This window comes from Caretta caretta, chromosome 5 (genome assembly GCF_965140235.1).
Source record: "Caretta caretta isolate rCarCar2 chromosome 5, rCarCar1.hap1, whole genome shotgun sequence".
Classification (NCBI taxonomy): domain Eukaryota; kingdom Metazoa; phylum Chordata; order Testudines; family Cheloniidae; genus Caretta; species Caretta caretta.
The window spans coordinates 2,922,614-2,945,825 of NC_134210.1; the positions used below are offsets into that span (position 1 = coordinate 2,922,614).

Here is a 23,212-nt window from a genome sequence, read left to right on the forward strand (position 1 = left end):
GATCTGTGGGTCAAGTAGCCGGTGGAGTCCATGGCCACCTTCCTAATGAATACGTAGGCGCGGAGACTACAGATGCCAGCATGCAATGCTCTGTCTCCAACCAAGTGCCCTCTGCTTGGGTTGGGTCAAGGCACTGCATTCTGGGCAGGCTGCGCCTTTGCATTCAAGGGGAAGGTTCAAGGGAAAGGCTAATGTAGTGCCAATCTTTAAAAAAGGGAAGAAGGAGGATCCTGGGAACTACAGGCCAGTCAGCCTCACCTCAGTCCCTGGAAAAATCATGGAGCAGGTCCTCAAAGAATCAATCCTGATGCACTTGCATGAGAGGAAAGTGATCAGGAACAGCCAGCATGGATTCACCAAGGGAAGGTCATGCCTGACTAATCTAATCGCCTTTTATGATGAGATTACTGGTTCTGCGGATGAAGGGAAAGCAGTGGATGTATTGTTTCTTGACTTTAGCAAAGCTTTTGACATGGTCTCCCACAGTATTCTTGTCAGCAAGTTAAGGAAGTATGGGCTGGATGAATGCACTATAAGGTGGGTAGAAAGCTGGCTAGATTGTCGGGCTCAACGGGTAGTGATCAATGGCTCCGTGTCTAGTTGGCAGCCGGTATCAAGTGGAGTGCCCCAAGGGTCGGTCCTGGGGCCGGTTTTGTTCAATATCTTCATAAATGATCTGGAGGATGGTGTGGATTGCACTCTCAACAAATTTGCGGATGATACTAAACTGGGAGGAGTGGTAGATACGCTGGTGGGGAGGGATAGGATACAGAAGGACCTAGACAAATTGGAGGATTGGGCCAAAAGAAATCTGATGAGGTTCAATAAGGATAAGTGCAGGGTCCTGCACTTAGGACGGAAGAATCCAATGCACCGCTACAGACTAGGGACCGAATAACTAGGCAGCAATTCTGCGGAAAAGGACCTAGGGGTGACAGTGGACGAGAAGCTGGATATGAGTCAGCAGTGTGCCCTTGTTGCCAAGAAGGCCAATGGCATTTTGGGATGTATAAGTAGGGGCATAGCCAGCAGATCGAGGGATGTGATCGTCCCCCTCTATTCGACATTGGTGAGGCCTCATCTGGAGTACTGTGTCCAGTTTTGGGCCCCACACTACAAGAAGGATGTGGATAAATTGGAGAGAGTCCAGCGAAGGGCAAGAAAAATGATTAGGGGTCTGGAACACATGAGTTATGAGGAGAGGCTGAGGGAGCTGGGATTGTTTAGCCTGCAGAAGAGAAGAATGAGGGGGGATTTGATAGCTGCTTTCAACTACCTGAAAGGGGGTTCCAAAGAGGATGGCTCTAGACTGTTCTCAGTGGTAGCAGATGACAGAACGAGGAGTAATGGTCTCAAGCTGCAGTGGGGGAGGTTTAGATTGGATATTAGGAAAAACTTTTTCACTAAGAGGGTGGTGAAACACTGGAATGCGTTACCTAGGGAGGTGGTAGAATCTCCTTCCTTAGAGGTTTTTAAGGTCAGGCTTGACAAAGCCCTGGCTGGGATGATTTAACTGGGAATTGGTCCTGCTTCGAGCAGGGGGTTGGACTAGATGACCTTCAGGGGGACCCCTGATATTCTATGATTCTATGATTCTATGATAAGGTAGCTGGTCCCTGCGGCCGTGTTCTGTGGTGGGTAAGCTGGGTGGGGTGGAAATCTGGTCCCTCCTGATAGCGTCTCAGATGAGTTTGCTGATCTTGCATCATGGTGCAATACTGGCTTCTCTTTGTAGGGAACAGGAGGCACTGTTATGAACAGCTATCGGGTCCCGAGTGCCAATGGGGGCTGCTCGCACTGTGCCTGTGAAAGATGTGCAAAGCTAGTGCACATGTGTCACCGTTGCCCCCGGTAGGTGGAACTGGAACTGCTCAGCTCCTACATAGCTCCTGTACGGCTAACAGTAAAAGAAGATTCTTCTTTGACTCCGGGCACTGGCCGGTGCTTTTGGAGCAGGAGGGCATGACTTCTATCCTGGCTTATGGCTGTGAAGTCACGGGTGGCTACGGATTCCATAAAGTCTGGCGGAGGGCTCGGAATTCGCAGACGTGCGATGCTGTGTAGTCAAGGCAGGTAGCTGGCGTCTGACAACTTTGAGAGGACTAAGAAATACAAGAAACTCGTCTCCCTTCTTCACGCATGGCAAGGCCAGAAGGGACCACTGTGACCCTCCAGCCTGCCCTCCTGCCTAACCCCGCCCCATGACGCCTGCATCCAGCCCAGTACTGGTGAGTGAGCTAGCAAGCGTCTTCTAGAAAGACATCCCGGGGCGAGGCCCAGGTTACGTTCGCGGCAACGCTTCGACAACTCCGGCCACGTCCTCGTTCCATAAACACAGGGGGCCTGATCCTCCTCCCCCACACCGCAGTGAACCCGACTCACTTCACTGGAGCTGACACTGATGGGAGCGAGAGGGGAAGCCGGCCCCGTGACAAGCAGCCGACACACCGCCCAGCTCTCAGGATTGTCCTGATGGGCCTCCTGGCTGGCAGAGCAGCACCTGGCGCCTGACCCGGGAGGTGGAGCTGCTCAAAGGGAGTTCTCTGTGGCTCGTTTATGCAGCCGCAGCGGTGGGCCGGGTATTTGCCAGCCTGAGGAAAGCAGTTCCCCACATGCCCGCTCCTGGGGACACGGAGCCGCTCTGCCCTGAATCCACCCTGTCCCCCACCCAGCCCTCTCGGCCAGGGCAGGACTGTCGCTCGGACAGAGACCAGGGTCTGACTCTTCTCCAGGAGACGGGTGTGAACCAGGAGCAGCTCCGTGGCGGCGGTCACACTGCTGATCTGGTGGTGGTGGTGAGGGGTGACCCAGGCCCGGTATGCCATGTCCTAGCTGGGGTCTCATGGCGTTCAGCTCTTGCTCCATGCCCAGCTCCCCGGCAGGCTGCTCTCCCAGCCGGAGATCTGCTCACACAGGGAGGCTGGAATATGGGTGTCGAGAGCCACCGTGCAGAGCGGAGAGGGTAACACTGCCCTGGCCGCTGGGGACCAGCCCTGAGAGCCTTTGGTGAAAGTGGATGGCGTGTGTCTGGGGGCGGGTCCCAGAGAGTAGGGGAGAGGCTGGGACGGTGCCCGGCCCAGCTTGCCAGCGGCAGGGCAGCCCCGCAGGCCTTGCTGCCCCAGCTCAGCCAACATGCCTCCCTCTGCTCTCCACCGGGCACGCCCGTGCCATTGCCGGGCCAGCAGGGGCCTCGTTAGTCCACAGCCACCGGGGTCCGCCAACCTGTCGTGACGGCACAGGGCTACCTCGACTCTGGGAACCGTCCAGCCGCGTAAGTGGGGGCTTGCATGGGCTTTCTCTGCCAGTCAGAAGCCAGAATGGTGCTGGACTGTTTGTGTTCAGTCCTCTCTCCACTAATCAGAAGTCTGCCGAATTTCGTGGGGGTGTGTGTGTGGGGGGGGCAGCTCCCTCTCAGCCAATCAGAAACCAGAACTCTACTGAGCTGGGGGTGTGGCTGGGCGTGGTGCGGGGTTTGGGGCCTCGCTCCACCCATCCGAAGTCTGCTGGGCCGTGGTGAGGGAGGGGAGCCGGGTGTGGCTACCCGAGGCCCATGGGAGATGGGGCAGCAGGCTGGAGCGCCCCTCTGGCGGGTGAAGCAGACTGTCAGCTCCTTCGGCTGCAAGCTCGGCGAATACAGAACACAATGGCTAGGACTGGGCTCCGTGCATCCGGCCTCCCGCCCGCTCATGCATCGTCCAGGTTGGGAGCCCTCGCCCGGCCCCTGTCCCGGGCAGCGGCTATGCCAGCGGCTTCAGGTGGATGGCGGCGCTGTTGGGGCGGGCGGCGAGGATGTAGATGACGCTCTCTTTCAGGAAGGTCGGCCAGTCGACAAGCCTGCTGGGGAGAGCGGAGGGGGCTTAGTGTGGGGGCCACATGGGCAAGGGCTCTGTCCCCAGCCCAGCCCATCTGTGCTACGCGGCAGCTCCTGGCCAGCCCAGCCTGGCCACGGAGCAGCAAGCCCATGGGCCCTACAGAGCCCAGCATGCCACGCTCCATCGGGGCATGAGGGGCTCTGCCTTTGTAGGGACCCCTGGGGAGACAGGGTCCCCTCACCAGAGCCTGGCATGATGGACCTGCTAAGCAGGGGTCTACATTTCCCATCAGCCCCGCCCCATTGCACATCCCCTTCCTTCTGGCCAGGTAAGGGGGCACAGAAACCCTATGAAAGACCCTGAACCGGGATCTGACTGGGCACCTAGGGGAAGCAGCAGCCGCCTGGCAAGCCAGGAGCTGCAGAGAGGACCCCCCAGGAATTGGATGGAGAGTCCCAGATGGAAGGCTGTGACGGCCGGACATCACAGCTGGGTGCAGGTCTGTGTGGCAGCTGGCAGGGAGCCAGGGCAGAAGGACCCTGATTAGATACACTGCTAAGTGATCCTGGCCTGGGAGCCTGCACGCGCCTATTTGCTGGACGAGAGCCCGGACTGGAGAGGGCAGCCCCGGCATGGAAGAGCCACGCATGACCCTCGAGTGGGCTGCCCCCCAGACCCAACCAAGAACCGCTATTGCTCACCTTGCACCGTACCTGTTCAAACCTCGGTACCTAGGGTATCGGCAACCTTCCCCTTCCCTGCCTGCCCAGTAAAACACCCTTCCCTTAGCACATGTCTGAGTGTTACGGGAACGCCAGCCTCGTGCCTGCAGGGCCTTCAGTGCTTCTCAGTGTTTGTCTCCGAGTCAAGTCGCGGTGCAGCTGGCAGGCTCCTGGCCCCGGGGGTTGGGGCACTCCCGCCCTAAGCAGCTGCACACAGGAGCTCGGAGGGTAGCGCTCTGGGGCCTCCCCGTGATTCCCGGCCTGCGTAGCAGCCAGGGCGGTGGAGCCGGCAATGAGGGGGGCCGACAGGTGGCAGGGGCACAGAGTAGCACGTTTTCCAGCCCAGCAGCTGGTTTCCGCAGCACTTGGCGCAGCTCCAGCGTCTTCTGCCCGCCCACCTGCTGCGTCATCCTCCGACCTTTCAGGGCCCGACCCCGAAGTCCGGGGTTTGTCTGGCAGCAGCCGCGGAGCGGCTTTAGGGGTCTGTGCCTGTGCTGTGACCGTGGAAATGGAGGATCCTGATCTTAAGTTAACAATACTTAGCACCTCACAAACGTGAATGAGCCGTCCCACACCCCCAGGAGACAGGGCAGCACCATTTGTACAGGTGGGAAACTGAGGCACAGGGAGGGGAAGGGCCTTGGGTCACACAGTGCGTCGGTGACAGAGGACTAGAAACCAGGAATCCTGACGCTCAGTCCCCTGCTCTAACCACTAGCCCCGGCTCCCTCTTTCCTGGGCAGGAGAACGAAAAGGAAGAGAGGATTTGCGGACTATTCCATTTCAAAATGTATTCACTTGCCAGCAGATATCTGTCCCCTGGGAGGATTCTGCTAACGAGCCGGGCTCCCAAACACACCCACGCCTGGGTGCTTTAACCAGAGTGCTCCCGCCCGCCTGGGAAAGGGACGCCATCACACGATCCTTCCCGGGGCGGAGAAGCCGAGGCGTCTGGCAGACAGAGAGCCCCGCTCAGCCCTCTGTCCCTGCAGCTTTGCACTGATGGGACGCCGTTAACTTCAGCGATGAAGCTGGCCCTTTCTGCGTGGACTGAACGCCATGAAATACATGGAGCTCCAGCTTACCGAGGTGATTTCCCATCTGGGTGAATTTCCTCAACCACCTAGTGATTTTAATAGGAGACAGAACATTTTCTCCAGACGCATGGACTGGGGGGGTGGGGGTGGGGGAGATAATTACACTGTCTGCCTCATATATCTATAGTGCTTTTCATTACCCTGGAGATGCTCCAGCTGCTTTCCAGACTGAATATAAAGGGATCACTCCCCTCACCACCACCCCCCACTACAGAAATGCAGCCACCTCTGGGGGGTAGCAATACATCTGTTTGCTGCTGGCTGTGATGGGAGACCATCAGCATGACGCTCCGGGCTGACGGGAGCAGCTCTGCTCTAGCTGTCATAGAATCATAGAATATCAGGGTTGGAAGGGACCTCAGGAGGTCATCTAGTCCAACCCCCTGCTCAAAGCAGGACCAATCCCCAATTTTTGCCCCAGATCCCTAAATGGCCCCCTCAAGGATTGAACTCACAACCCTGGGTTTAGCAGGCCAATGCTCAAACCACTGTCGAAGAAGGCCATCTTGATTAAGCTGCTCCTTTCTGTGGATTCCAGGAAAGCTGCTGAAGACAAGTTTTCCTGGAAAATGTCACCACTCTTGCAAAAAGGCACCGGAGGCTCTGTGTGGGCCTGTGTATAGAGCACTAGGGTGGGACTCTGGAGACCGGAGTTCTAGTCCTGGCTCTGCTCCTCGCCTACTGGGTGACTTTGGGCAAGTCACTAGACTTTCCCCATGTGCAAAATGGGGGCAAGGACACTGGTCGACTGGGGAAACGAGCTGCAATTACTACTGACCACAAGGAGGTACCAGCTCAGTCTGACCCGGCAGATGGCACCTCTAGCAGCCCATGCTGGCACACCGGTTTCTCGCCAGCACTATGCTTAGGAAGGAAAACTCCAGTGTACAAGGGGACTCGCTGGGTGGTCGGACTGCAGCAAAGGCTGGGGGCGTTAGAGTGGGTGCCAGGTGAACACCAGGCAACGGGGTGAGGTAGTTGTGAAACAGACTCGTATTGTTTAGTCCTGAGAAAAGCAGGCTATGGGCGACCCACCGGATAACAGCCCTCGGCTGTGTCAAGGGCTGTTCTAAAGGGGACAGAGATCAATGGTGACAGGACGTAATCTGCAGCAAGGGAGCGGCTGGTTGGCTCTTAGGAAAAGCTTTCTAACGCTCAGGTTGTTAAGCTCTGGAGCAGGCTCCCAAGGGAGGTGGTAGGATCCCCATCTCTGGAGGTTTTTAAGGCCAGGCAGGACAAACCCCCACCAAGGGGGGTCCAGGTTTACTTGGCAGGGGGCTGGCCTAGATGAGCTCTGCAGGACCCTTCCAGCCCCACCCTGCTATGATACCCCTTTAACACCCCACCCCCCAGCAGTGGGGCGGGGCCCTCCGGACAAGCTGCACTGGGATGTGGGGGAGCCCGGCTAGCCTGCGCCCAGCAGAGCTGAACGGAGGCTGTGGCCATGGGCCTGGAGACTCCTGCGGCAGGACCCACCTTCCCCCCACGCCCCGCCCCACTCACCTGGATTCCTCCTGCTCTGTGCCCAGCAGGGTCTTCTCCTGGCTCTGGCTGCTGCCACTGCTGGCTGGGCTGCTCTCCGACATGGGCCCCACGTGGCTGATGCTGCGGAGGAGAAAGGGCATTTCCCGCCTTTGCAGACGTGCCCCTGGGCCTCAGGAGCCGGGCTGGGACGCCACCGGCGCCCTGGGGTAGCCTTATGACGAACGTGCGTTGCCAGGGCCGGCTGTGCTGCAGCTCTGCCCCACACGCTGGGCACGTGGCGTCAGGGGTGTGAGGGGAGATGGGGGGCTCCCCATGCCAATCTCAGGCAGCTGGGAGGGAGATGGGGGGACGCAGCGGGAAGTGGAAGCTGTTGCTTGGGGGGATGCGGGGGGAGGGACGGGGGGTCTGGCTGACGCTGGGAAGACACAGGGCAGGGGTTCCGGGTAGAATCGCCCCGCTAACTAACCCCAGGAGTTTGGGCCTCCTGGTGCTCCCCCGGCTCTGGGGTTCGTCCGTAGCATGTGTGGGGAAGGGTTCTCCCCCTGGGCAGCCCGGCCCCGTTACCTGACATTGCAGGACGGGGCCTCCTTCTGGTGCTTCCGAAACCACGCGTGCTGGGCTTTCCGGCACTCGCCCTCACTGATCAGCCCCTGGCCGTCCTGGTTGAGGGGCAGGAAGGTGGCTCGCGCCCGCTCCCGCTCCTTGGCTGTCAGTAGCCGTAGCAGGGAATTCTGCAGGAGGGAGAGAATGGAGGAGGACAGGGGGGCTGGCTGGAGCTCCTGGGCATGGCTGGAGAGGCTGCAGGGGGGCAAAGCTCCCCTCAGGCACAGGGACACAAGCCAAGGGGTTGGGTTCATCATAGCCATGCCAGCCCCAGGCAACACTGAGGGATGTCCTGGGCAGGTCCCTCTCCAGCTATCCCAGGCCGGGGCGGTGGGAATTCAGCCCCATCCTGATGATTGGTGTGGGGAGAGGAGACCACACCTCAGCTGGGACGGCCACTGTCTCAGCCTGACGTACAAAGGGGGAGGCTGATCTAGTGATGGGGCCTCCATATAATCTACCCCTCTCGGGCGGACAGAGGGGTTCAAATCTGGGACTCTCTCTCAGCATGGGAAGGTATGAGCCTCTAGGGCTGGAGCAAAAGGAGAAGTTCCTTGGGTGCCTGCATTAGTAGGCTCTTATCCTCTTTTGTGGACCAGCCACTCGAAAATATGAACAGCCACACTGGGTCAGACCAATGGTCCAGCTAGCCCAGTATCCTGTCTGCTGACAGTGGCCAGTGCTGGCCTCAGAGGGAAGGAACAGAACAAGACAATTTTGAGTGATTCATCCCCTGTCATCTATTCCCAGCTTCTGGCAGTCCCGATGTTTACAGACACCCAGAGCATGGGGTTGCATCCCTGACCATCTTGGCTAATAGCCATTGATAGACCTGTTCACCATGCACTTATCTAGTTCTTTTATGAGCCCAGTTATACTTTTGGCCTTCACAACATCCCCTGGCAATGAGTTCCACAGGTTGACTGTACGTTGTGCGAAGAAATACTTCCTTTTGTTTGTTTTAAACCAGCTGCCTATTCATTTCATTGGGTGACCCCTAGTTCTTGCGTTATGAGAAGGAGTAAATAACACTTCCTTATTTATTTTCTCCACACCAGTCATGATTTTATAGATCTCTATCACATCCCCCCATAGTCGTCTCTTTTCCAAACTGTATAGTCCCAGTCTGATTAATCTCTCCTCATATGGCAGCCGTTCCGTACCCCTAATAATTTTTGTTGCCCTTTTCTGAACCTTTTCCAATTCCAATAGATCTTTTTTGAGATGGGGCGACCAGATCCACATGCAGTATTCAAGGTGTGGGTGTACCATGGATTTATAGAGAGGCAACATGATATTTTCTGTCTTATTCTCTGTCCCTTTCCCAATGATTCCCAACATTCTGTTCCCTTTTTTGACGGCCGCTGCACATCGAGTGGATATTTTCAGAGAAGTATCCGCAGTGACTCCAAGATCTTTCTTGAGTGGTAACAGCTAATTTAGACCCATCATTTTATATGTATAGTTTGGATTATGCTTTCCAATGTGCATTACTTTGCATTTACTTTGAATTTCATCTGCCATTTTGTTACCCAGTCACCCAGTTTTGTGAGATCCCTTTGTGACTCCTCACAGTCTGCTTTGGTGTGTTGGGTATGAACCCTGGAGATTGGTGCTCTAAAATAACTAAGGTAGATAGCTAGATAGATAGAGGGGGTGGATGGAGATAGATAGATAGATAGATAGATAGAGGGGATGTGTGGGGATGGATAGATAGATAGATAGATAGAGGGGATGTGTGGGGATGTATAGATAGATAGATTAGATAGATACAGGGGGTGGATGGGAATAGATAGATGATAGACGATATGGGGAGGGCCGGACACACAAACAGAAGTTGGGCAGAAAGAGAGATCTCGAGGAATGGGCAGCTCATTGGGATGGGGAGAGGCACTGGGGCAGTCTCTAGGATGCTCAAGGATCCCCCTTGGCCTCCACGGGGTGCCCAGCCCCCGCCCTGTGGCATTGCCCAGGGGGCCCGGCTCCGTGCGCTCGTGGGGGGGGGGGGTTGTCTCAGTACCTGTGGCCGGAGTTTCTGCAGCAGCACGATGGACTCGTGGGAGAGGAAATCCGGCCACTCGACGTGGCCCTTCTTGTCGGGGTCCAGCGCGGAGAACTGCAGGGCAGCTCGCTCCTCCTGCTCCTCGCTCATCGGCCTGTCCAAGTGGCGCTGGTGGACCAGGTGCTTGTAGTGCAGGAACCTGTCCTGCATCAGGCAGGTCTCTGCAAGGCCAAGCCCGGCGCTCGTCAGCCCTGTGCTGCGCCCAGGGGAGAGCGCTGACCCGCGGGTCCCCGCCCAGCCAAAGGAGCCGGCGCTGCCGTCACAATCACGCTGGTCCACTCCCCAGCCGGGACCTGCAGCCAGGCCTCCCGGGGTCCCTTGCCACCCCACCCCCATGACATCACAGGCACACTCTGCATTGGGCACCTCTGATGTCCTCGATTTGGCCAGGGGAACATGGAACCTGAGTGTAGGTCTTGGCAGCTGAATAAACAAGGAGCAAATCTGGGCCCAAAATCTTGCTCACCTGCTGACCCAGGGCTTTCAGAACTGGGGGTGCGCTGCTGGAGTTCGGGGTGCCTGTGTGAGGCTCTAGGTATCCCACACGTGTACAGAATGGGCCTAACTCTGGGCCTGCAAACCCTGGTCTCTCTGCTTGAGTTAAAGGAGAAACTCCACCAGCTGTCAGCCGTAGTAGAGCTTTTATCTTCTGTAGCCCCTAGGGGGAGCAATATACACACCCAGGGGCCAGTACATTGCAGCGTGAGGCGGGGCGAAGGGCAGCACTCACCGGGGATGATCTTGCATTGCTGGAAGGTCTCCATCAGGCTGTACATCTCCTCTTCCGTCAGCAGGAGGTTGAGGTTATCCTGCCGCAGGGAGAGACGTTCAGAGAGAAACACCCAGGGGTTCGTTAGCACCTGGAGAACAGCCCCGGAGCTCCATCCCAGCTGCCTGGCGGGATCCGTAATCCCGCCAGGGACTTTGCCAGCCCCATCCCAGCAGCATCTGGCGCCTCCCAAGCGTGTAGCCATGGAAATACGGAGAGCCACCCGTCTGTCTCTTTCTCCCTTCCCGGTGTGCAGTGGAACGAGCTCAGTTCGCTTGCAGGCCACATGTTACGGGAGGGAAGCTGTGCTCTGTGCGTGTGGACGGGGGCGGGGTGATGTGCACACGCGTGTGCGTGTGGAGGGGTGTGCGTGCAGTGCGGTGTCACGCAGCGGGGTCGAGCAGGGTTTGGCAGGGGAAAGCCGAAGTGACAAAGCAGGTTTTGCATTTTGTTCTGAACATCGCGAGGTCTGTTGTCAGGTTACAGGCGCGAGCGCGGGGCTGCGGCATGCTGGGGTGTTATTGTAGGGCTGCTGGGGAATGCTGGGGGGTGGGGGCGCTGGGGTGTTATTGTAGGGCTGCTGGGGAATGCTGGGGGGTGGGGGCGCTGGGGTGTTATTGTAGGGCTGCTGGGGAATGCTGGGGGGTGGGGGCGCTGGGGTGTTATTGTCGGGCTGCTGGGGAATGCTGGGGGGGCTGCGGCATGCTGGGGTGTTATTGTCGGGCTGCTGGGGAATGCTGGGGGGGGCGCTGGGGTGTTATTGTAGGGCTGCTGGGGAATGCTGGGGGGGCTGCGGCATGCTGGGGTGTTATTGTAGGGCTGCGGGGAATGCTGGGGGGTGGGGGCGCTGGGGTGTTATTGTAGGGCTGCTGGGGAATGCTGGGGGGGCGGGGGCGCTGGGGTGTTATTGTAGGGCTGCTGGGGAATGCTGGGGGGTGGGGGTGCTGGGGTGTTATTGTAGGGCTGCTGGGGAATGCTGGGGGGGGTGGGGGCGCTGGGGTGTTATTGTAGGGCTGCTGGGGAATGCTGGGGGGGGCGCTGGGGTGTTATTGTAGGGCTGCTGGGGAATGCTGGGGGGTGGGGTGCTGGGGTGTTATTGTAGGGCTGCTGGGGAATGGTGGGGGGGGTGGGGGCGCTGGGGTGTTATTGTCGGGCTGCTGGGGAATGCTGCGGGGTGGGGGCGCTGGGGTGTTATTGTAGGGCTGCTGGGGAATGCTGGGGGGGGCGCTGGGGTGTTATTGTAGGGCTGCTGGGGAATGGTGGGGGGGGTGGGGGCGCTGGGGTGTTATTGTAGGGCTGCTGGGGAATGCTGGGGGGTGGGGCGCTGGGGTGTTATTGTAGGGCTGCGGGGAATGCTGGGGGGGGCGCTGGGGTGTTATTGTAGGGCTGCTGGGGAATGCTGGGGGGGCGGGGGCGCTGGGGTGTTATTGTAGGGCTGCTGGGGAATGCTGGGGGGGGTGGGGGCGCTGGGGTGTTATTGTAGGGCTGCTGGGGAATGGTGGGGGGGGTGGGGGCGCTGGGGTGTTATTGTAGGGCTGCTGGGGAATGCTGGGGGGGTGGGGGCGCTGGGGTGTTATTGTAGGGCTGCTGGGGAATGCTGGGGGGTGGGGCGCTGGGGTGTTATTGTAGGGCTGCTGGGGAATGCTGGGGGGTGGGGCGCTGGGGTGTTATTGTAGGGCTGCTGGGGAATGCTGGGGGGGGCGCTGGGGTGTTATTGTAGGGCTGCTGGGGAATGCTGGGGGGTGGGGGCGCTGGGGTGTTATTGTAGGGCTGCTGGGGAATGCTGGGGGGGGCGCTGGGGTGTTATTGTAGGGCTGCTGGGGAATGCTGGGGGGGGCGCTGGGGTGTTATTGTAGGGCTGCTGGGGAATGCTGGGGGGGTGGGGGCGCTGGGGTGTTATTGTAGGGCTGCTGGGGAATGCTGGGGGGGTGGGGGCGCTGGGGTGTTATTGTAGGGCTGCTGGGGAATGCTGGGGGGGGCGCTGGGGTGTTATTGTAGGGCTGCTGGGGAATGCTGGGGGGTGGGGGTGCTGGGGTGTTATTGTAGGGCTGCTGGGGAATGCTGGGGGGTGGGGGTGCTGGGGTGTTATTGTAGGGCTGCTGGGGAATGCTGGGGGGGGCGCTGGGGTGTTATTGTAGGGCTGCTGGGGAATGCTGGGGGGTGGGGGCGCTGGGGTGTTATTGTAGGGCTGCTGGGGAATGCTGGGGGGGCTGCGGCATGCTGGGGTGTTATTGTAGGGCTGCGGGGAATGCTGGGGGGGGGTGGGGGCGCTGGGGTGTTATTGTCGGGCTGCTGGGGAATGCTGGGGGGGGTGGGGGTGCTGGGGTGTTATTGTAGGGCTGCTGGGGAATGCTGGGGGGTGGGGGTGCTGGGGTGTTATTGTAGGGCTGCTGGGGAATGCTGGGGGGGGCGCTGGGGTGTTATTGTAGGGCTGCTGGGGAATGCTGGGGGGTGGGGGCGCTGGGGTGTTATTGTAGGGCTGCTGGGGAATGGTGGGGGGGGGTGGCGGCGCTGGGGTGTTATTGTAGGGCTGCTGGGGAATGCTGGGGGGGGTGGGGGCGCTGGGGTGTTATTGTAGGGCTGCTGGGGAATGCTGGGGGGGGTGGGGGTGCTGAGGTGTTATTGTAGGGCTGCTGGGGAATGCTGCGGGGGTGGGGGCGCTGGGGTGTTATTGTAGGGCTGCTGGGGAATGGTTGGGGGGGCGCTGGGGTGTTATTGTAGGGCTGCTGGGGAATGCTGGGGGGGGGGCGCTGGGGTGTTATTGTAGGGCTGCTGGGGAATGCTGGGGGGGGCGCTGGGGTGTTATTGTAGGGCTGCTGGGGAATGCTGGGGGGGTGGGGGCGCTGGGGTGTTATTGTAGGGCTGCTGGGGAATGCTGGGGGGGTGGGGGCGCTGGGGTGTTATTGTAGGGCTGCTGGGGAATGCTGGGGGGGGCGCTGGGGTGTTATTGTAGGGCTGCTGGGGAATGCTGGGGGGGGCGCTGGGGTGTTATTGTAGGGCTGCTGGGGAATGCTGGGGGGGTGCTGGTGTGTTATTGTAGGGCTGCTGAGGAATGCTGGGGGGTGGGGGCGCTGGGGTGTTATTGTAGGGCTGCTGGGGAATGCTGGGGGGGGGTGGGGGCGCTGGGGTGTTATTGTAGGGCTGCTGGGGAATGCTGGGGGGTGGGGGCGCTGGGGTGTTATTGTAGGGCTGCTGGGGAATGCTGGGGGGGGTGGGGGCGCTGGGGTGTTATTGTAGGGCTGCTGGGGAATGCTGCGGGGGCGGGGGCGCTGGGGTGTTATTGTAGGGCTGCTGGGGAATGGTGGGGGGGTGGGGGCGCTGGGGTGTTATTGTAGGGCTGCTGGGGAATGCTGGGGGGTGGGGCGCTGGGGTGTTTTTGTAGGGCTGCTGGGGAATGCTGGGGGGGGTGGGGGCGCTGGGGTGTTATTGTAGGGCTGCTGGGGAATGCTGGGGGGGTGGGGGCGCTGGGGTGTTATTGTAGGGCTGCTGGGGAATGCTGGGGGGGTGGGGGCGCTGGGGTGTTATTGTAGGGCTGCTGGGGAATGCTGGGGGGGGCGCTGGGGTGTTATTGTAGGGCTGCTGGGGAATGCTGGGGGGGTGGGGGCGCTGGGGTGTTATTGTAGGGCTGCTGGGGAATGCTGGGGGGGGTGGGGGCGCTGGGGTGTTATTGTAGGGCTGCTGGGGAATGGTGGGGGGGGTGGGGGCGCTGGGGTGTTATTGTCGGGCTGCTGGGGAATGCTGGGGGGTGGGGGCGCTGGGGTGTTATTGTAGGGCTGCTGGGGAATGCTGGGGGGGTGGGGGCGCTGGGGTGTTATTGTCGGGCTGCGGGGAATGCTGGGGGGGGTGGGGGCGCTGGGGTGTTATTGTAGGGCTGCTGGGGAATGCTGGGGGGGTGGGGGCGCTGGGGTGTTATTGTAGGGCTGCTGGGGAATGGTGGGGGGGGCGCTGGGGTGTTATTGTAGGGCTGCTGGGGAATGCTGGGGGGGCGGGGGCGCTGGGGTGTTATTGTAGGGCTGCTGGGGAATGCTGGGGGGGTGGGGGCGCTGGGGTGTTATTGTCGGGCTGCGGGGAATGCTGGGGGGGGTGGGGGCGCTGGGGTGTTATTGTAGGGCTGCTGGGGAATGGTGGGGGGGGCGCTGGGGTGTTATTGTAGGGCTGCTGGGGAATGCTGGGGGGGGCGCTGGGGTGTTATTGTAGGGCTGCTGGGGAATGGTGGGGGGGTGGGGGCGCTGGGGTGTTATTGTAGGGCTGTCGGGAGTGACACCGTCTGTCTGGGCTCGGCGGGGGGGTGAAGGGGCTGGGGGGGACACAGGGTTTCGGTTATGGGAAGCGGAGCCTCTGCCGTGCGGGTCTGGGCCCAGCCAGGTGCCTCCGTCAGCCTCTGGCTCCTGCCCTGTGCCCCATGGGGCAGCGGGGCCCTGGCCCAGGCACGGCCCTGGGCCTCGGGGCAGGTCAGGGCGCAGCTCACCCCATGGGGCAGGGGTCGGGTGCTTGTCTGCTGCTGCCCGGGCAGAGCCTGCTGTGGGCGTCCCCAGCTCGGAGCTCCCTGCCCACCCTTCGTGCGCTCCCCAGGGAGCCGTGGGGCCCGGGGCTGGCCCTAGGGCAGCGCCCCCCGCCACACTCACGCAGTAGTAACAGCTCCAGCCCGTCTCGGTGTGCGCCGTCTCCGTCACCTCCACGGCGCTGCTGTTGTGCAGGAAGCCCATGCGACGCAGACAGCCGTCGTGGTAGACCCGGGTGCACACCCTGCAGGGGAACAGGCTCTCCGCCGTCCACACCTCGCAGATCTCGCACATCTCGTCGCTGCTCACCTGGGCGTGGCAGGCGGGGGGCGGGGTGAGCAGGCGGGGACCCGTCACACGGACCGCCTCGGCGCCCCGCTCCCCCATTCCCTCGGCCTGCCCGGGGCAGCAACGCAGGGCGCAAGGCCCCGAGGCCAGGATCTGTAACTAGCGAGGGGGCTGTGTGCGGGGAGAAGGGGGCTCAGCTCCTTTGGGGATGGGGGCCACATGAGAGAGAGGGCAGTGGACAGATGCATTGATGGGTACATATGGGGATGGATGGAGGAGGGGTGTGTGTCGGGGGGGAGAAAGACAGAGGGCTGTGGGGGGTAGAGAGGGGTGGCTAGAGAGGTGTGTATGGCAATGGATGGATGGATAGATGGTTGGATGGAGCGGTGTGTAAGGGGAGGGATGGAGGGACGGAGGGGTGTGTATAGGCAGGGATGGGGGATAGAGGGTGTGTGTAAGGGGAGGGATGGAGGGGTGTGTAGAGGGATGGATGTGTAGGGGGATGGGGAGGGATGGAGGGATAGAGGGGGTGTGTAAGGGGAGGGATGGAAAGGTGTGTATGGGGAGGGACGGATGGAGGGGTATGGATGAGAGATGGAGGGATGGGTGTGTAGGAGTATGGAGGGGTGCGTATGGGGAGAGATGGATGGGTGGAGGGAGGGACGGATGGGTATGGAGGATGTGTGTGTGTGTGTAAGGGGAGGGAGGGATGGAGGGGTGTGTATGGGGATGGAGGGAGGGAGGGAGGGGTGTGTAAGAGGATGGATGGATGGATGGATGGATGGATGGATGGAGGGGTGTGTAAGGGGAGGGATGGGGATGGATGGAGGGAAGGAGGGATGGAGAGAGGGGTGTGTATGGGGATGGAGGGAGGGAAGGAGGGAGGGAGGGGTGTGTAAGGAGAGGGATGGGGATGGAGGGAGGGAGGGAGGGATGGAGAGAGGGGTGTGGATGGGGATGGATGGGGATGGAGGGAGGGGTGTGTATGGGAATGGATGGGGATGGAGGGAGGGAGGGATGGGGAGGGATGGAGGGAGGGGTGTGGATGGGGAGGGATGGGAATGGATGGAGGGAGGGAGGGAAGGATGGAGGGAGGGGTGTGTATGGGGATGGATGGGGATGGAGGGATGCGGATGGATGGAGGGAGGGAGGGAGGGAGGGATGGGGCTGGAGGGAGGGAGGGAGGGGTGTGTATGGGGAGGGATGGGGGATGGATGGAGGGATGGATGGGGATGGAGGGGGGAATGGAGGGAGGGAGGGATGGGGATGGAGGGAGGGAGGGAGGGAGGGGTGTGTATGGGGTGGGATGGAGGGATGGGGGATGGATGGAGGGATGGATGGGGATGGAGGGGGGAATGGAGGGAGGGATGGGGAGGGAGGGAGGGAGGGATAGATGGAGGGGTGTGTAGGGGGAGGGATGTGTACAGGAAGGATGGACAGATGGGGAGCTCCTTCTCCCTGTCCCCAAGCTGAGGTTGCCTGCGCTGTGGAACCCCCCCCACCCACACCCGGGGTCACCAGGTCTCTCCGTGGCCTCTCTAGCCCCTAGTGGGGGGCTGCAGGTCAGGACTGAGGGGCCTGGGCCCTGGAGCTGTGGGGAGCACTGCACGGGCCGTTCGAGGGCATCAGCAGATCAGCCCCTGGCCCATGGGGGAGCGCTGCAGCCGAGGGCCGACAGGTGCTAGACGTACTGAGTGCAGAGCCCAGGGCCGGGGGAGCGGGGGGTCGGGGTTGAGGGGCGCCGAGCCCAGGGCCGGGGGAGCGGGGGGTCGGGGTGGAGGGGCCCTGGCTCTCCGCTCGGCTTGGGCAGGCTGGCACGGCTGGCTGGGCTCCTTTCCTGGGGACCATAAAGGCCTCTCTAGGGCCAAGAGCCCCAACTCCCTGTGCACGTGACCCTTCTCCAGCACCCACCGGCCAGTGGCATCCAGAGCAGCACAAACACCCCCAGGCCACAGGCCTGGGCAGAGCGGGGACCCATGCCCCCCCCCCTCCCCCACACGTGCTGCCAAGCTGACCCAGGCTGCAGGCCTGTGGCCGAGGGTCAAAGGTTAAGGCAGGAGGGGGCCAAGCCCCCCATGGCCCGTGGCTGTGATTGCTGCAGTGACTTGTGCCATGGGCCTGCAGCACCCAGACGGTCTCCCCACACCGAGGGGCAGCCGGGGGCTTTCAGCAGCACCCGCGGCGTCGCCCACCTCGGCATGGTCCCCTGCTGGGCCCTGGCGCCCAGGACGAGGGGATTTGACCTGCCCTGGAGCAGCGGGTCCATCTGCCAGTCCCAAGCTCTGGGAGCCTCCTGCCCCTTCCCACTCACTGGCTGCTGGTGCCTGCCCCAGTCTGGGGAGTGACGGGGAGAGCAGGTTACGCCGGCTCCTCTAAAGTGTCCACCTGGACTCCCCCGTCTCCATGCCCGGTACCCCCCAGCACTCACCTGCTCCCGTTGCTCCAGGCTGATCTCCAGCGGCTCGTCATCGTGCAGCTCGCGCGTGGGCCGGACGAAGGCCGGCGGTGTGAAGCGGTTGGCGCGGTCGAACTCCTCTGGCTCCACGCCCCGTCCGTCCCGCAGCCGTTCCCAGGCCGCCCGGTTGGCATGGCTCTCCTCCCGCTGCGTCTGCGAGGGGCCAGCGGCCTCCGGCTTCTCTTCCTCCTCCTCCTGCACCTCCCGCACCTCGTGCTCCAGTGTCCCCCGGCGCCCGCCCCACGCCTCCGCCTTGCGCTTGGTGGAGGGCCGCTCCCGCAGCCCGTCCTTGAAAGCGGAGACGGCCAGGCTGACCTTCTGCACCTGCTCCACCGTCTGGCGCCGGGACATCAGCACCCCCATGGCTCTGCTGGCAGGAAAGAGGGGGTGGGGGGTCAGGGGCAGCCTGCCTCGCGGCTACCGGCCAACAGCTCCCAGCCCTTCCCCTCACCAAAAGCCAGCCTCTCCTGGGGTGCGCCATGGCAGCTGCCTCTACAGGACTCAGCAGGGCGCAGCAGCTGTTTAACAGCGCACACCAACGCTGCACAAGACTCACGCGCCCAGGTCGGAAATGCAGCCACCTCTGGGGCAGGGCGCAGCAGCTGTTTAACAGCGCACACCAACGCTGCACAAGACTCACGCGCCCAGGTCGGAAATGCAGCCACCTCTGGGGCAGGGCGCAGCAGCTGTTTAACAGCGCACACCAACGCTGCACAAGACTCACGCGCCCAGGTCGGAAATGCAGCCACCTCTGGGGCAGGGCGCAGCAGCTGTTTAACAGCGCACACCAACGCTGCACAAGACTCACGCGCCCAGGTCGGAAATGCAGCCACCTCTGGGGCAGGGCGCAGCAGCTGTTTAACAGCGCACACCAACGCTGCACAAGACTCACGCGCCCAGGTCGGAAATGCAGCCACCTCTGGGGCAGGGCGCAGCAGCTGTTTAACAGCACTCAGCAACCCAGCACCACAGAGTGGGACAGGAGGTGAAGAAGAATTCCTTGTCCAGCTGAAGCTCCAGGGAGGGGTAAGGGAGAGTGGTGGGAATCGACTGATCCGTGTTAGGGTCTGACCCGGGTTTATACCCAGATTCTTGTAGAAAGTGCCCAGGTCCTGCCCTCGGTGTGGCTGTGGCTCTGGCCTGAAAGAGGCGCTCAGGGGAGGATGGGACAAACAGAGATCAGCCATGGAGAATCCCCTTAGCTCTCCTCTGACCCTTTCCCGGGGCCTGGGCAGCCCCAACCCATCACGCTGCTCCCCCGTTGGGTGGCGCTCGCCAGACTCTGGTGTAGACACAATCAGAGACAGCCCCACACCGCACACAGATACGCACCTGCAAACACAACCACGTGCTCCCTCCCCTCCCGGAGTGGCGGAGGAGGGGTCTGGGCCAGGCTGAGGCAGCTCCAGGCCCAGCTCAGACACCAGCTCCAGAGCCTTGAGCTAGTCCCTGCACCCCTTTGCTCGCCTGGCCTTCCCTTCCCTGGAGAGCGGAGCCCAGGGTGTTCTCCTGGCCCCGCCGCGGGGAAGGGGCGTCAGCCAGTGTGTGGATCCAGCTTTGCAGCGGGATAGTCTCTCCGGGAGCAGATCGTGCCTAAGCCGGCGTGGAAATGGTGCTTTGCGCGTCGTCTGTCAGATGAACAGTTCAAAGAGCCCTGGCCCGGTCAGGGAGTGTGAGCCCAGCTCAGCCCAGCCCTGCACCCCGAGCTGGCTGTCACACGCAACACGCTCCGCATGCCAGCGCACACGCGTCTCCCTCCTCCACACACAGCCCCACAGCCCTGTCGCATGCAACACACTCACCTAAACACCGGCACGCTCATGCACCCACCCCCCTCCCTCTCCCACCCACAGCCCCCTGTCACGTGCAACACAAACCCCCAAACACCGGCTCGCACACAAACACCCCCCAGCCCCCTGTCCCGTGCAACACACCCAAACACAGGAACGTGCACAGACGCCCCCCACCCCATACGCACATTCAAGCCCCCCGCTATCCACAGGTTTGCCGTTCAGGTGGAGGACACAAAACCCCAGTACGTCCCATTGCACCCTCTGTTATTGGGCCCGGGGTGACCCGGGCGACTCCGTGTCCCCTGCCAGTCGTGTGCTATCAGCGAGGCTTCCCAGCGGCCCCACTTGCCCCCACATCACGCGTGCGCCCCCCGCCCCGCGTTCCCGCTGGGCCAGCGAGCGGCCCCGTGCCCCAAACGCTGCCCGTCTCCCTGCGCGCTCTGCTTGGCTGGCGGGCGCGATTGATTTCCTCCCCGGTTGCCAGGGCAACCCAGGCTCCCGCGGGCCGGGGCTGGCAGGTAAGTGATTTGCGGATGCTGTGCTGGGGGAATCGCGTGCAGGTCCCGGGGCCCCCCGCTGCAGCGTGCCCGCGGGGCATGCCGAGGGCCCCGCAGGGCGGAGGGAGGGTCCAGAGCCCCCGGAAAGCAGCGCCCCTCCCTGTGGCACGGCCCATTGACGAGGGAGGGGAGAGCCAAGGGAGGCGCTGCCATTGCCAATCAAACGCCCGGGAGAGCCACGCTGCAGGCCCAGCCAGGAGCATTGGCCCAGCCCGGGCGCCGTTGTCTGGACAGGCCCAGCGCCAGGAGAACCATGCAAGGAAGGAGCCCAGGGCACGGGGCGGGCAGACAGCAGCTGCTGGGAAGCAGCAGCGTGGGCAGGCGGGCGCCACGCTCCCAGGGGAGCGTCGTGTGCACAGTGAGGGCAGGGCCATGGGGGGCTCTGCCATGGGGGCACCATGGCACCAGGAGAGGACATGAGCACAGCTGGGGCAAGAGGGTGCTGGCGGGCGGCATGGGGCCCTGTGCCATGGGGCTGCTCACTGGTCACGCTGCGCATGTGGGCCTCAGGCTCCCACCACCCCTTTGGGCCCCGTGGGCCCTGCCCCACATCTCCTCCCCCACCTTAGTGCCAAGGAATAAGAGCAGTGGAAGTACCGTCTGCTGCAATGGGAGAGACTGGGCCAGGCTGGCTGGCAGCCGTGGGGCAGGGCCCATCGCCTTCCCTGAGACTAGCCTCCCCCAGCCACAGGGATGCAGCCCAAAAGCCAGTGTCCTCGCTCCTTAGAGCCTGTGACATGCACGCTGCCCTCACATCCACACACTGCCTTCACACACACACACACACTGAAACACAAACACACACACTGCCCTCGCACACCCACACACTCAGAAACACGCTGAGAAAGACACACACACACTGCCTTCATACATATACGCATTGAGAAACACCCACACACTGCCCTCACACGCACACACTGCCTTCACACACACACACAGAGCCAACAGGGCACCCTCCCCCCGCCAGCCCTGCAGGAAGAGGTGTGTATATGCACACAAACACCGAGCAGAAACGCCCCAATTCCCACGCTGCTAATCCGCAGCCACAGCCCTGCGGAGAGCGCGGCAGCCTGGGAGCCTGGCAGCCCCACCGCCCCAGCTCGCCCCGCCGCAGCGCTGTGAGAGCTCAAGGACACGGATAGTCTGATTAAAGAGCGAGCGCTCTGCAATATCACTGGAGCCCGTGGGAGCCGGTTCAGGGCTGGCTACGGGAGCTCTCGAAGGGGGAATCCTCATCGAATGGGGCCCTAGCGGGAGGCCGCCAACCTCCATCCTAGGCGTGACGCTTTTCAACATCTCCCCCGCCCCGATCCGGGCAGTAAATATAAAATCCCTGCTGGTAAAACGTGCGGCGGGCACACAGAGTGGCGGAGCTATAAACGGTGACGAGGCCCCACCGAGCGATTGGGGTCACTGCGTAAGCCGGGCCTGTGAAAAGCCAAGCGGGGTTTTAGCCATGTGGCGTTCTACACGTAGGGACAGGGCATCCGGCCAAACCCATGGAAGCGGGGCTGTGCCCTGGGAGGCAGTGACTCGGGCCAGAACGGACACACAGCTCAACACGAGCCCCCAGTGCGAGGCTGTGGCCAAAAGGGTGAATGCGACCCCTGGCTGTACAGACGGGAGGAGAACAGGGGGGTGATTTTCCCCTGCATGCAGGGGAACATCCTGGCCTGTGAGGGGCAGGAGGGGCAGACTAGTGAGCTAATGGGCCCACAGGGCCTTGACAATCATTATCACGGTTATGGGGCTGGAAAAGTCCTGAGGAGCAGGAGCTGCAGTGAGAGAACACTCACAGAGAACACTGAGCCTGCCTTGCTGTATAAAATACGCCCTGGTGCATTCGCCGCTGTGCTCGGAAGTATCATCTGAAATAATTACAGCTACACGGTGCGTATCAAAGGAAACGAGCAGACGTGAGTGGCTTTGATCGTGTTTGTTCACCTGCTCGCTAGGCTGTCAGATACGGTGCCCGGCAATGGCTCTGCCAGTCAGTGAGTGCTCGCCAAGCTCTGCTGTAGACACAATCAGAGACACCCACACACTGCACACAGATACACACCTGCAAACACAAACACTCTATTGTGCTCCGATCCCCGGACATAACTCTGCACAAACACACTCAGCCAGGTGTATAGCCACCCCCAAACACTGACTACTGCACACACGTGCACAGAGGCATGATCATACACACCCAGGCAGAAAAACACATACACACACTCACACTCAGCTCTCTAGTCACACACACAGACATGCCTGCGGTAGATTTACAAAGGCACACATACACCAAGATATGTTCATGGCCACTTGTGTGTTCAGGCAGACATATGGACATGTATCCATGCACACCCCCCCACACAGGGCCATTTTCTTGCACACCCACACACAGAGAGGGGCATTTTCATGTGCACACACAAACACACACCCAGGTGTGTCTTCATACACGCCCCCACTCACACACAGGCATGTATTCATGCACCCATACATGCATACACACACAGAAAGATGTGTATTCACGCACATGCACACACAGAGGTGTGTGTTCATGTGCACACACACACAGAGGTGTGTATTCACATGAGTGCACACACATGGGTGTGTATTCACGCACACACCAAGGCATGTATTCATGCACATGCACACACATAGGTGTGTATTCATGCACATGCACACACAGAGGCATGTTTTCATGCTTGCACAGAGGTGTGTATTCATGCACACGTGCACACATAGGTATGCATGCACATGCATACACAGAGGTGTGTATTCACATGTGTGCACAGAGGTGTGTATTCACACACATGCACACACAGGTGTGTATTCATGCACACGCACACACAGAGGCATGTTTTCATGCTTGCACAGAGGTGTGTATTCACGCACACGTGCACACATAGGTATGTATTCATGCACATGCATACACAGAGGTATGTATTCACATGTGTACACAGAGGTGTGTATTCACACACATGCACACACTGAGGCATGTATTCACACACATGCACACACATCAGTGTGTATTCACACACACACACAGAGGTGTGTATTCACATGCACATGCACACAG

General features: G+C 61.0%; 1 protein-coding gene across 3 annotated transcripts in view; it reads right to left on the reverse strand.

Annotated features, from left to right (window-relative positions):
- Window positions 1–1,447: 1,447 nt before the first annotated feature.
- Window positions 1,448–23,212, reverse strand: part of PHF24 (PHD finger protein 24) — a 32,740-nt gene continuing 10,975 nt past the window's right edge. Inside the window, exons 2-8 of one of the 3 annotated variants that reach the window (XM_048850252.2) lie at window positions 17,769–18,165; window positions 15,176–15,361; window positions 10,512–10,590; window positions 9,740–9,942; window positions 7,681–7,847; window positions 7,135–7,236; window positions 1,448–3,837 (exon numbers count right to left, since the gene is read on the reverse strand). In XM_048850252.2, coding sequence (XP_048706209.2) covers window positions 3,738–3,837; window positions 7,135–7,236; window positions 7,681–7,847; window positions 9,740–9,942; window positions 10,512–10,590; window positions 15,176–15,361; window positions 17,769–18,158 — 1,227 coding nt within the window. In that variant the 5' untranslated portion in view covers window positions 18,159–18,165 and the 3' untranslated portion in view covers window positions 1,448–3,737. The remainder of the gene's footprint in view (window positions 3,838–7,134; window positions 7,237–7,680; window positions 7,848–9,739; window positions 9,943–10,511; window positions 10,591–15,175; window positions 15,362–17,768; window positions 18,166–23,212) is intronic. The other 2 variants (XM_048850251.2, XM_048850254.2) reach the window with 2 other exon arrangements.